The sequence below is a fragment of the Thalassophryne amazonica genome, chromosome 12, assembly GCF_902500255.1.
Source record: "Thalassophryne amazonica chromosome 12, fThaAma1.1, whole genome shotgun sequence".
NCBI classification, from domain to species: domain Eukaryota; kingdom Metazoa; phylum Chordata; class Actinopteri; order Batrachoidiformes; family Batrachoididae; genus Thalassophryne; species Thalassophryne amazonica.
The window spans coordinates 82,997,720-83,011,840 of NC_047114.1; the positions used below are offsets into that span (position 1 = coordinate 82,997,720).

The 14,121-nt window shown below is 40.5% G+C and overlaps 1 protein-coding gene across 4 annotated transcripts in view; it reads right to left on the reverse strand.

Annotated features, from left to right (window-relative positions):
- Window positions 1–3,637: 3,637 nt before the first annotated feature.
- Window positions 3,638–14,121, reverse strand: part of arhgef18a (rho/rac guanine nucleotide exchange factor (GEF) 18a) — a 60,399-nt gene continuing 49,915 nt past the window's right edge. For 3 of the 4 annotated variants that reach the window (XM_034182457.1, XM_034182456.1, XM_034182458.1), the window contains 8 exons: window positions 13,908–14,051; window positions 13,582–13,652; window positions 13,432–13,482; window positions 13,288–13,335; window positions 12,645–13,115; window positions 8,244–8,571; window positions 6,668–6,772; window positions 3,638–6,157 (listed from right to left, as the gene is read on the reverse strand). In XM_034182457.1, the coding sequence (XP_034038348.1) occupies window positions 6,009–6,157; window positions 6,668–6,772; window positions 8,244–8,571; window positions 12,645–13,115; window positions 13,288–13,335; window positions 13,432–13,482; window positions 13,582–13,652; window positions 13,908–14,051 (1,367 nt within the window). In that variant the 3' untranslated portion in view covers window positions 3,638–6,008. The remainder of the gene's footprint in view (window positions 6,158–6,667; window positions 6,773–8,243; window positions 8,572–12,644; window positions 13,116–13,287; window positions 13,336–13,431; window positions 13,483–13,581; window positions 13,653–13,907; window positions 14,052–14,121) is intronic. The other variant, XM_034182459.1, reaches the window with a different exon arrangement.

Below are 14,121 nucleotides of genomic sequence, written 5' to 3' on the forward strand. Positions count from 1 at the left end.
ATATTTTGTTTTTTCTCTTCAAGAGGCATTTTTTTTTTTCTTTTTTTAACAGGTGTCTTATCCTTTGGCAGCTAGAAATAAGAAAACTGCAGTTAACTGTATTTTCCCAAGTAAGACAACGCCTATAAAATACAAACACCTACTGACCTGATCAACCTGATTGGACCGTTTTGTACAGATCTGTTTATACATATATTCAATCTATTGTAGATTGGTCAGCATTTATTAAACTTTTTTCGGTCAACCCCAGTCAGAGCTGACAACTCAGAACACAGACCCTGACATTCAACTTTGCACTCCAGTTACAACAAATCAGAAGCTGCTATGGGCAAAAATCCATCCGGCAACGACCAGGCCGCTAAAGCCTCGGGCTCTCCTAGAGCCTCCATCGACGAGACGGCGGACCTGTCTGCCGTGATGGCCGCTGTCACAAGCAGTGAGAGCAAGATATTGTCTCGTACAGACTCACGCACACGATTTAAATGCCAACATAGACTCTATACGAGGCAATATGGCGAAATGAGAAACTCGGGTAAAGGATCTGGAAGATGAACTGAACATGTACTCTGATAAGACGACGAATGTGGAGGAGGATGTCAGACGTAGCTATGCTACGGCTAAAGCTAGACGACTTGGGAGGACGGTGGCAGTGAAGCAATGCTCGCATTATCGGGATAAGAGAGGGAATTGAGAACAGCAGAGGCCAATGACCTACAAATGCTATGGCTAAGATACTGCAGGAGCCACTGGGCCTCGACTTTGCACCAGGGCCACCACTCAGCGATGGAGAACCCCCAAGAGTTATGGTGGTGAAATTTCACTATTTTCAAGAGAGAGAGAGATGGTGTTCCGTAAAGCTGCCCGCACAGCCTCACTGACCCTCCACGGCAAGAAAGTGAGTATCTTCCCTCATTCCCCCGCTCGGTGGAAATAAACTGACCAACCACTGATGACAGGAAGCTCATTTTACCATAATGCCTTTTGGTATGTTAGTCCAGCGGCCAAGGGCTGAAAAAAAATACCCATACCCCTCCCGGCGGTAGAACAAAATGAGACCTGTTTTATTTGCAGGGTATGGATGCCTACTTTTAGAAAATCATGGTTGTACTAAATTAAAATGTGTACAGTGCAGCAGATTAACCCCCTGTTTGCCAAAACATTAACATGTCTTTGTACTGCAATATCTGATATATTCCCTTAACAAAAAAGGCACAATATGTAATCAGGGCATCAATTAACCCCATTTTTTAGATGTAAGGCATACCACTACATTCTTAGGGTTTAAGTTCTTACCATACTATGGGGATATTAACCCTTTAGAATCCAAAATTAATATGAATTCCCCCCCCATATATTTTGTTGATAGATTATTCATGAGTGAATGGGAATAAAATAAGTTTATAACATTTGACTTTTATGTCTTTTATTAGAAAGTACCAGGTAGAATAATTTAAAATGGGTACAATGCTTCAAATTAACCCTTTGTTAGCGGTAAACCATCACTTCACAGTTAGTTAGCTATTTGAATGATTGTGGCTGAGAATTCCTTTGGGGATGAAAGTACATGACTTTTATATAAAGATCATTACAAAGAATGTTCTGAAGTCCTTTTAATGACAGTATAGATAGTTTTAACCCCTTTCCAGCTAATCACATGTTGATCTAGCAATCATTATTTGAAACTTGCAGAGGGTATTTATGTGACCAGTTTCGATCGTCATTGCAAAATACACATTTGCAGTTATTTTACTACACATTTGCAGTAAAATATTATTTGCTGCCTCATTAATTAATGCACAATTGGTCTGCCATAGAAGCACAATGACCTTCTCAGAAACAATCTGTTAGCATAATTAAGTTCATTGCAATTAAAATTTGTACCATCTCATTGTTTCTACCCTTACTTAACTTTGTTAGACCAATTAATACTTTATTATAACTTTATAACTTATTTTGGTCAAATTTGGTCATATTGTGTTTGTTTAGTCCTGATTGAGATCAAATCCATTTCTTGATTCAAAGGATCAATTGTGGCGCCATCTATAGGCAAATTGAAGACATATAATCTATGGGAAGCTACACCTGAAAATTATGAAAATGGTTAACAGCCAACTGCTCTTTAAGATGCTGCGTTCAGAAATACAGTGAATTAACTGGGTAAAACCACTGAAAGATACCTAAAACACTCCGTTGTTTGTATTAGTAGTGGTTAATTTCAGAAACATTATCAAAACTGTACAGCCAGATACATTCCAGCAAGTTTCGAAAGAATTCTTGATCAACATGTCATTAGCTGGAAAGGGGTTAACACTATCTATACTGCCAGTAAAAGGACTTCAGAACATTCTGTGTGATGATTTTTATATAAGTCGTGTATTTTCATCCCCAAAGGAAATCTCGGCCACAATCAGTCAAATTGCTTACTAACTGTGGACTGATGGTTTACCACAAACAAAGGGTTAATTTAAAGCATTGTACCCATTTTAAATGATTCTACCTGGTATTTTCTAATAAACGACATCTAAAATTGTCAAATGATATACACAGCAACTTATTTTATTAACACAGACTCATGAATAATCACAGCATCAACAAAACGTGGGAAAATTCATAAAAAAAAAGTTCTAAGGGGTTAATATCCCCACAGTAGCATAAAAACCACATTAAAATGTAAGAATGTGTGTAGTGGTATGCCTTACACCTGAAAGATGGGGTTCATTGATGCTCTGATTACATATTATGCCTCTTTGCCATCAAATATTGCAGTACAAAGACATGTTAATGTTTTGGCAAACAGGGGGTTAATCTGATGCATTGTACACATTTTAATTTAGTACAACCATGATTTTCTAAAAGTAGACATCCATACCCTTTAAATAAAACAGGTCTCATTTTGTTCTACCACCGGGAGGGGTATCACCCTTTTCTAGCAGTCTTTTTTGGGCATGGCCGCTACTCTGTGTATCTGTAAATGGTCAAACCTTCAAAATTAGTGTATTCCTTTAAAACTAAAAAAAAAAAACAAAACATATAGCTGATATTTTCACTTTGTAAAAATGACAGAGGTGATGTTAAGTTTGATAAGTTGTCCAGAATTGGTTTGTTTAAAACTTTAACCATAAGTCAAAACCGCCTTGCTCTGCATGTCTCCTGCGACATGTCTGGAAGACTATGGCTGTGAAAATAAACTCTTTTCTTCTCTGGTCACCAGGTCTCTTTTGCTGAGAAAAGGCTGAACTTAGAAGTGCTGGCTTGTTGTTTGTGATTGCCTTTGAATTTACTCAGAAGTATCAGTACCTGCCAGTGTACTGGAGTCAATAGTAAAAGTTATTGGTTTAGCGGTTAGCTGTAACTTCAGCTAAAGTTTTGAGGGGTTTATCTTTATAAAAGTTTTTTTCAGTTAGGGGATTAACAGTTATCAAAGCTAACTTTTTTTTTAGCTATACCCACCACTGTATTTCCAACTCTATAGGGGCTGCAGGCAAGGCTGTCATCTCTCTCTCTATCTCTGACTGGGCGATTGAGCCGCTTTTTAACTGTGTGCCAGTAACCAAAAACATAATGACATCAATGTTGAGGTACTTTTGCATATTTTTATTATTATTTCTCTTTAAACTACACAGAGTCACCAGCGAACTGGAGGCAGTAAATTTTAATTCCATAATCCAGTATTTGGACATTGGAAACATTACTTTTTAAGATCATACACAAAATACTGTACAGTGCAGCACTCTCACTTCTCCCACAAAATCATCTCAAAATTATTTACAGCCATCACATAATCATATTTTACAGTGACCGTGTTTGTCTTTTCAACACTTTGAGCAGCTTTCCGGTCGTAAATTAAAACAGAATGAGCGTGTGAACCAAAACTGCCTCAATGGCAGAACAGTTCTTAAGTACTTTATCACAGTGTAAAATATTTGCTCAGTAACTTTGAACCAAGAGAGGCTTGCAGAAAAGAAGGGGAAAAAAACCCTCCCCCCTCCCTGCACATTTTTTTCACAGTAAGTTTAAAATGTGACTTAACTGAGGAACAGTTGCAAATATTCAAGGCGTGTCCAGATCGAGTTCACTCCATCAGGTCAGAGTCCTCATGATATAAGTCCCAAATGAAAACCATAAAAGACACTAACACACAACGATGGGGACCCCCCCCCCCCAACAAAACTGCCTTCTTTTTTCTAAACGCATAAGCAAACAGAGTGCACAGAATTCTGCCTGGCAACAGAAATATTGACTTCCATGTACATTTTTCCCTTCCAGCGTCCATGATGGAGACACATTCCTGAAACATTAGAACTGGCGATTGTGTGGAAAAAAGAAAAAGTGAAGAATAGAAAAACTTGTGTTTAAGATTTAGTTTACCACTCTGCAGTCTAGTTTTTTTTTTTTGGTCACCGTTAATTTATCGTTAGTGTCGAGGCAGCTGCCTTTTTGTGCACTTCTACCTGGGCTCTGTGTGTGTGCGCGCACGGGTCATTTTGTGGTTGTGATTAATTTCCTTTTTCAATCAACAACAATTTAGACGATAGAATCAGCTACAAAACCTTTTATCCGTCCCCATCTTTGTATTTTCTTGTCTTGTAAGGTTTTTGATTTGGGCCTCAGATGAGAACACCAAAGACTTGGACCAGGAGGACAGATGTGGAAAGTAGGTGACTTGGACGGAAGGGACTCGATCACAACACCAGTGTGTGTATGAGAGATTTTTTTCATTTAAAAATAAAATTAAAAAAGGCTTGGCACCAAATTCACCACACCATGGAGCTGTACAAGTACCAAAGACATCTTAGTCATTTCCTTAGGTCACCAGGTAGCGTCTAAGTCTTATAACCAAACAATAAGACTCGGACTTTAGCTCTCCTGTAAAGATGTTGGCATCTATCCATCATCCTCTTGTCTCCATAAGATCTTCCCAGGTGTCAAAGGCAGAGGGCCCAGAGACATGAAGATCACTGCATAGATAACTAAATATTTACACAAATCCGACACGGTGGCGGCACAAGTCCATTGACCGTGACCAGAAAGTATCTGACCTGCTGGATCTTAGGCCTTGTTTTCACATAAAGTCTGGACCTTGTCCATAATATACCCAATACGCCATCTAATTTTCAATGCAAAGAAATGCATGTCATCACAGACGAAATGGCAGCACTGAGAGGCCGTCTTTCATCATCCAGTTGTGCGGAATATGAGCACAGAGCGCTAGAGACAAAAACAAGAGGCCAGACTCACCTTGTACAGCTGGAAACAACTAATGTTCATAACATGTCAAAGCTGCTAAAATATTCTCTTTTTCCTTGTCCAACTACACTTTGAACATCAAAAGTCAAGAAACTAAAACAAAGGCACTAGCTTGTTGGCTTTCCAAAGCTATGTTGGACAGAATGGAGGCATCCACACAAATGGACATCAAGGCTAGGTACATGTACACTGTGTGGAAAGAAGGCGGTAGGTAGTCTTGATCCAGGACCGTCACAAACACGCCGATTCCCCACTCAGCTTCAAGTGTGCAAATCAGAGTACCCACAGAGTCCACAAAGATCACAGCATCATCCACGAAGTCAAAGTTAGGAAACGGTTCCTCGCTGCTGCACTCCACAACCTCAACCCAACACCCAGACATTTCCTCACAACACCGTTAAATTAAAATGAAAGCTAAGACACAAAAGTTAAATTGTTAAAGACCTTCATCTAAAATAAAAAGGCTTAAAAAGGATATAAAAAGTATCTGACAATAACATCATTAACGTCCTTAGCAAAGATTTAAAACTTAATCTTCTCTGTGCAAACAGGCCTCCAGTGTGAGATTATCAGACACTGCAACATGCACGTGTTCAGAAAACACATGCGTCAGTTTCTTCAAGTTCAGACGTTTCATTCAAACCCAAAAGTCTTTCCCGTGATAGCTGGCCACAGTTTAGACTGCTCCCTCTAGTGGACATGTGGATGTCACGAAGTGTTTCTTTTTTCCCCCACAGAAGAATCCTCGTCTGCACTCCGGACTAAAGGAATATTACCTTCTCCTTGTCCGTTTTGAGAACATCTTTGGGAAAAGGAGGCGGCTCCGGTGGAGTCTTCTCATTGTCCTTCTGTCTGTTGAAGGAATGCGTTGTTTTGACGTTCTGCGCTGATCCAGGCGAGCTGAAGACATCTGGAATGGTCAGTCAGAAACACAGAAGTTACGCAGTTAAAATGTGACAATCACCCACTGAGATAACATTAACTAAACAAAGACATGTCTGAACAAAGAGGACTGAAAGTGACAAAGAGCTTATCGAATTCTGTGAAAACATGACAAACAACAAGGTCATTCTTTAAAGTCCTGAACTGTTCAGTTCCTGAAGATAAATCCCTTTATTTACTGTTTCACCCAAACACACTGTATGTTAAGATGGAATTGTACAAGGTAATATATATATATTTATATTTCGAAAAAAAAGGCGCATTTAGAATGCTCCTATCTAAGAGGTGAGACTTTTTTTTGTTGTTGGTGGAGGTATGTGTTCTCTGAGTGCCATTCTAGTTGGCATTATTTTCAAATAAAGGCATTTTCTTCAAAGGGGGGGAAAAAATGAAACAAATTTGGTCATCAGAAAGTATTTTTCCAAAGCTTCATCAGTTGTGTGTGTCTTTGGAAAAATACGGCATAATGGTAAAATACCCATGTTGTAGATTCTTGGACGATTGTTTAGAGTTTTGCCTCGAAGGCTGCCTCCTTCATTGCTGCTGGCTCGGATGGGCAACACCTCGCTCACATCTATGTTTGCTGAAGGCACAGAGAGTTGTCTCACTTCAGTTTGTAAATTCTTCTGTACCAGTTATAACAAGAGTACTCTGAAAGCACAATATAACCCCTGCTGGCAAATGCTGCTTTGGTACAAGTGCTTGCTACATTCTGATAACATTTGAAGGAATTGTCCAAAGTTTTCCTGAAATTCCTCCTACCGTAATTTCCGGACTATAGAGCACACCTGAATATTAGCTGTACCCACCAATATTAAAAAGAAAATTATACATAAATAAGCCGGACTTCTCTATAAGCCACGGGTCTCCACGTTGTAACATGAGATATTTACACAGAAAGATGTTAGGCAGAAAGATTTTTTAACTTATAATTATTGTAAATACATACATACCGTAAATGCTTTTTTCCCCTTGAAGTGTTACACGTAAATAGTGACGCGCATGTCTCCCAGCGCGCACGCACGGTGTCTCTGCTCCACACGGAAAACTGAGTAATTTTAACTTTTCTTGAGATTTCATCACGTGCAGCCAGGATTGGATGGAATCTGTGGTAAATAAGACGTTAATGAGGTGCTGTGACTTTTTCGACTTGTTGCGCCAAGACAGACAACCATTGGGGAAGGGTGGGGGGAGAAGGCTCCGCTCTGCTGATCTGACGGTGCAACTGTGGCACAAAGTGTTGGAGAGGGACTTTTCTTCCCTAAAACGAACAGGTAAGACTTTATATTTACACTGTGTGTGAGTTTACACCGCATGAGGAGTGCAGCTTTCAGGAAATCAATTGACAGCATCAATTGACGTATTTCAATGTATGAAAAAGCCTGTAAAAATCCCTAAATTAGCTGCATCATGGTAAAAGCCGCAGTGTTCAAGGCGTGTGAAAAAAGTACTGGCAACTAGTCTGGAAATTACGGTAAAAATGTGAGAGAAGTTGATTTCAGAACACAGGCACCAACTCGTGAAACTAGCAGTGTCTAAGTATGTTAATCAAGTGCCATAACTCTGCTAAAATGTGCCAATCTTGTACACTATGCGTATTACCTATAACAAGGACTTGTACCAAGTTACATGAAATTCATACTGAAAATGTGAGAGGACTTAATTCCAGAATGCAGGCAGCCACTCATGAAACTGATGGAGTCTAGCTTTGTTAATCAAGGGCCTTAACTCTGGTAAAACAAGGCCAACTAGAACAATATCAAACTATGCGTATTACCAACCTATAACAAGGATTTGTAGCAAGTTTCATGAAATTCCTCCTAAAAGTGTGAGAGGAGTTGAGAGGGACAGACAGACTGAACGACCAACCGACAACGTAATCCCCCTTCGGGCCGTCGGGGATAAAAAAAAATCAACAGCTGCTGACCAACATTCAACACCAAATGTTTCAGAACCACTCATGTAGGAAATCAGACACTGATGCAAGCAAAAGAGAAATGTTGTTTGAAATTCACTGTAACCGTTTACTGGGACATTGAGAGTAGAGTCCCGACCTGCACTCTTGGTTCTCTGGTGAGATTTGCTCTTCTCCTTCCCCTTGGGGAGCACAGCTAGCTTCGTGGGAATCTGCTGCTGCACGGATGGTGGCTTGTACACCTGGTTGCTGGTGCTGATCAGGTGGATGGGCACCTCAGCTTTAGGTTGCAGGTTCAGGATGCTCTCCTTGCGGGGTGGAACCTTTGGTGGAACATCTGTAGGGTTCGAACCACTGGGAATGCCAGACATCGTGTGGGATTTGGTATTTATTTTTGCCTGATTCCCAACTCCATTCCCAACACCTCCCCTGAATGACTGGAAGCAGTTGCTGGCAAGATTCAAGTACTAGAAAGAAAAGTACACAACAATAATACAAATAAACAACATTCTGCACAGAATACAAAAAGAAATATATTTTCTGGACTATAAGTGGTGGGGTTTTTTTGTCCTTGTTTTGCTGGTACTATCACTTGCATATGAAAAAACCCTGCATCACCATTTACCAGTCTGCATGTGTGACAACCTGATCCTGTGTACTGACCTGAAAGCGGTAATGATTTACACTGCAGAACAGAAGGTGCCAATAAAGCCCCATGTCCATAAATTTTTTTCTTCCTCTTTTCTGGTAGAAAAGGGCTGAGAGGGCGCCCACAAACACTTCATCCCAGTGCTTTCTTAAAGGAGAGAAAAAAATCCCTCCTCATAGGATTTGTTTATATAAGAAATAAGTAACTAACGACTAGCTTATAATGTATGACAATAAAAAGCACTCACCCTCAGCGGGAACACTTTGTGCGTCCAATCTGCTGTCACAGATTCATATTTTTTGTCTCTACTGTGACAGATTTTGTGACAAATTAGCTAACTAAAGACAGAAATCACACAATTAAACTTCTGCTTTTGTCAAGCTTATACGTTTTGCTCCATCTGACTGGTTGCGTGAAAAGGTGCTGCAGTGACATCACAGCGCTTTTCCGAAATTTCAGGGATTTTCAACTTAAACTATGTCCCATTCTCATTGACAGCAACTTAAAAAAGGAGACGCTGCTACTCGGAGAAGAAAGAAGAAGGGGGAGGGGACGCCATTATGGACATGGGGCCTCAGCTGTCATGTGTTACTGTTGGGGTTCAGTTTTGGATGGGGTTGTTTTGGATGTGTCCCTTGTCCCCATGTCCTTTTGTGTCTTAGTGCTCTTCTGTCCTGTTGTTTTCTGGTTGAAGGTTTGTGAGTGTGCATGCGTCTCGCTCTTTCTTCTGTTCATTGTCTACATTAGTTGTCGTGACTGTTAAGTCGATGCATGTGCTGTATGCGGAGTCTGGTAATTGTCTGGTGTGAATATGTGCGTGGTTGATCCAGTGTACTGTCCTGTGTATGTAAGAAAGCGTGTCTGTGATGTTAGCAGTGATGCCAGTAACGCGTTACTCTAATCTGATCACTTTTTTTTTTAGTAACGAGTAATCTAACGCGTTAATCTTTCCAAATCTGTAATCACATTAAAGTTACTTCTCCAAGTCACTGTGCGTTACTATTATTTTTGCATTATGGGTCGATAGCAGCATTAAACTTGGTGCGTGGGCAGGGGGTCGGGGTTCGACTGAACTACACACTTTAAGCGAGCTGTGAGCTTTTCATCCACGTTTTTCTGCAACAGCTACGACTCGTCCTCACCTCTTAAAGCACAGTGACAGCAGCACACCTGCACTGAGCTTTACAAAGACATTTTTATGCTTTTTTTTCTCCGAGCCGCTCCGTATCTGCTGCTAAAAACAGCTGATCTTCTGCGACGCATCAACAACTAACACTATTTTCCACTCAAATGCACCTAAACTCTCTTTCTGAGGACCACATGATGTGAAAACGCAATAAAACTTTCTGACCTGTAAATCGGGTCATGTTTTCTGCATAAATAAATGTTATCCATTCTTTGTGCTCAAACGCCAAAGCAGGGGCGAATCCAGCTGGAATGGGGGCATGGGGCAGGGATGTGCCCCCCCACAAAACCCCTAGATTAAAGATCCAGTTTTGAAGCCTTTTTTTACTACAACTACTAATACTACTTAAAATAATAATAATTTCGACAAATAAAATGTATAGAGAGAATTTAAATGTTAGAAAAATGTTAGAATGAATTTAATAGTTACATTTATAAACAATGTAGGTTAGAAATTGCAAGTTTTACTGTTACAGTCAAGAAAGAGGTCTTTATTTTACTTTTTAGAAAACAAGTATTTATTTTCATTGAAGCCAAGAAAGGGTGACTATAAAGTCAGTTTTGGCAAAACAAGTGTCATTGTCATGTTTTGGTGGCAGAGGGTTGTTTTCAGCAGCTGGGGAAAGTAACTAAAAAAGTAACTAGTAATCTAACTTAGTTACTTTTCCAACTGAGTAATCAGTAAAGTAACTAAGTTACTTTTTCAAGGAGTAATCAGTAATTGGATTACTTTTTCAAAGTAACTGTGGCAACACTGGATGTTAGTGTGTGGCGTGATTCTTACTTGTTTCTGCTGTGTACGGGGACCGTGGTTTCCCTTCATTTGTGCGAGGCTTCTGGGGGTTTCCCCGGTTGTTGTGATCCGGTTTATGTCTGCCCAGGGGTTTGGTTTTTATTTACGTTTCTTCCTCGGTTTAGGCTTGTTTATGTTTCCTCGGGTTCCGTGTCGGCCCGCGCTCGGCGGTTTGTTTTGACAGCTGTCTATGTGAAGCTTCTGCCTTCTCATGCTGTCAGCCAAGCATGGGGTTTGTTGACAGCTGTCATGCGAAGGCTCCACCCCTTGCACATGTAGTGTTTCTTTTTGTGTGAAACATTCTGAAGCTTTTCCTAATGATCGTTTTCTGTGATTCATCACAATACTGTGTTATAGATTTCTAGATTTCATGCTCAGTTTATTTCACCACCCAATCAGATTATTTTGTTATCTTTGTTTACCGATTGATTTGTTTCCCACATGCCTCCTGTGTTCTGTACACACCTGTTGGTCATGGTTTGTCATTAATTCCGTTTGTTATTTAAGTGTCACTTGGATCAGGGCTGGTACTGGTCGATCGTTTTGCCACATGTTTGAGAGAAGAAGCTCTTTTGTCCACCTTTCTGATCATTTTGTTACGCCGCTGGTTCCAGCTTCACTGAAGGTCTGTTCTTTAAAGTTGTTTCCCTCATTGTCATGTTTTGACAGTAGTTTTTTTGTTAGTCTGTCTTCTGAAGAGCTCTCTGAGCTTTTGATCCTCCTTTTTTCATATGGGGCCATTATTGTAGCAAGTGTTTGCAAATGCGTATTTAAACAGATCCACAAATGCGTATAGCAATCTGTGTGAGTCCCCATCTGTGATTGGTGGATGGTCTCAGGGGCGGAAACAAAGCAGTGTGTTTTTTATGCTGTGTGTCCAGCATAAACGACACACTGTTGCATCGTTGACTTGGAAAATTGTCTCATCTTTTCCAGCCCGACATTTGTCTTTTGGACATTTATGGGGCCATTATTGTAAGAAAAGTATTTGCAAATGTGTATTTTGATCTCTTTGAGGGACCAGCCAGACTTAAAACGACAGCGATGAGCAATGTCATTGGGGTTTGCGCCCTCTGGTGGAGGCACACAGACAAGTCTCCACACACACAAATCACTGCACGCATTTACAGATCGGCAGAACGGTAGCAAAAGTCAGTGTAAGTACACATCCAATCGAGTGGCCCAATTTTCAAAGACACACGGATACATGCACAGATTTTTTTTTACGCATTTGTGGATCCGTTTACACACACACAAAAACGCACATACAGCTTGCTATGCGCATTTGTGGATCCGTTTACACACACACAAACAAACACAGATCAAAATACGCATTTGCAAATACTTTTGCTACAATAATGGCCCCATATTTTCATGTCACCTCCGTTTAGTCTGAGAAGTAATTTTGGATTTTTTGGACAGTTAAACGTTACCTTGATTTTTCACCTGACGTTTGTAAATAAACACCTTGTTTTGCATCGTATTCCTCCTCGTTTAGGCATCTGCATTCTGGGGTCCAGTTCCTAGTGTTCCAGGGTTCTAAACCATAACAGTTACACCACATGTATAACCAAAAAATAAAGTTTTCCCCTCGGATTTGCTTCAATCTCAGCACTGGTCCAGATCATCTTAAAAAAAAAAAAAAACAAAAAAACAAAAACAACAACAACAACAAAAAAAAACTAGAATTCCTGAAAAATCCTGAAATTTCTCAAGTCTGTGAATTATTCTTTTTTAATGGCTTAAAGAAATGAAAACACAAAAAGTCTACATATGTGTAGACTTTCTGTGTCCACTGTCTGAACCCAGCACCCGAATCAACTCTGAAGATCAGCTGGTTCTAAATGTGCTTTTTGTTCAGTGACAGCAGAAACGTATAAGGATATTGAGAAACCTTCCATCTGACTTCTCACCTGTGAAGGATCATTGTGGCTGAGGTGACCTGGATTTGCGATGCTCATGTGCTTCTTGAACTTCTCCTGCTGCTGCTCCAGACGTTCCTTTTCTCTCTCCACGTGCTTTGTGGTCTCCCTCAGTCGCTCCAGGTCCTCTTGGTAGACTTTCCTCTGCTTCTCCAGCTCAGCCTTCTCGTCCTGCAGCTTCGCCTCCCACCTCCGGCACTCCTCCTCCCTCTGGAGCAGTTGAGTCTCCAGGGTTTCATTCTGGACCTTCTGTCGCTCCTTCTCCTTCTCCCAGCGCTCCTGCTCATCCTGGTGTTGTGCCTTCAGCTTGTGGAAACTGGCCAACTCCGCCTTCTGCTTCTCCAAGTTGCGCTGTTTCTCCTGCTCCAGCAGCATGTTGCTGCTGTGGTGGGTCGGCTGTTTGCTCTTGGACAACAGAGTGCGCTGCAGCTCGATCTGACTGTCCTGCTGGGCGATGATCGCCTGCAACACACAGATTTCAACAGTGTATACTCCAGTACAATGCACAAGTCAACGTTATTATCGGTTTAATAAAATCTCAGAATAGCTCTTCTGCCAAAAACACACAAAATCGACAATTTTGCCGGAAACCTTTACAAATGAGCTCTTTGATGAAAGAGACTTAGAGTCTTACTTGTAAACTGTACAGCCTCTGTCCCAGTGACAACACCCTGTCAAATACCTTCACAAAGGAGGAAATAGATGTTGCAGGAGATGTTGACATTTCTTGAAGAACTAACGAATGCAAAGGAGGTGGAAAACATTTCAGAAGAGTTACCTCTTCCTCAGGGAATCGGCTGGAATATGACACGGGTGTCGCATCAGCATCCTGAATCCAAAACAAACCACACAAGGTAAACATGTTGAGTTTATATATAGTTTGGTTTAATTTGTTACAGTGAAGTAAGTTTGAATCGGTTTTTCTCACAGACTGTTCCAGACTTTTGTGGTATGGTTGGTCACTGCTGTCATCGCCGTTACCCTCAGAGGGATCTCCATCTGAGGAAACCACATCAAACACGGAGAACTCCAACAAACTGCAACTAATAAACATATATTTGCAGGCTAACGGCTGATGATAAATTAACAGGCTACAATAAATACGCTTTCAATTTGAGAGCAACTTTGGAGAAATTTAGTTTTACATTATATAAAAGTCTATTACTGCTAATACGTATTTCACAATAACACAAGTAATATGTTAATTAGTCAGGTTGATGTTTATCTTGCTGTCTTTACAGATGAAAACCTGACTTTTCATAGTTTTGGCTGCAGAGTTGCTGTCCACTGTCCCGTAGTTTTCATCATCACTGTCCATCACCTCCTGCAGTTGGCTTTCATCTACAAGCATGTTTGGATCCCTAATCCTTGAAAGGAGCAAGGACTGCAGTATTTCCACTGCAGGAGAAGGAAAAAAAAAAAAAAACTCCTCAGTGGCACACAAACATCACGACTAAATGTGATTAGA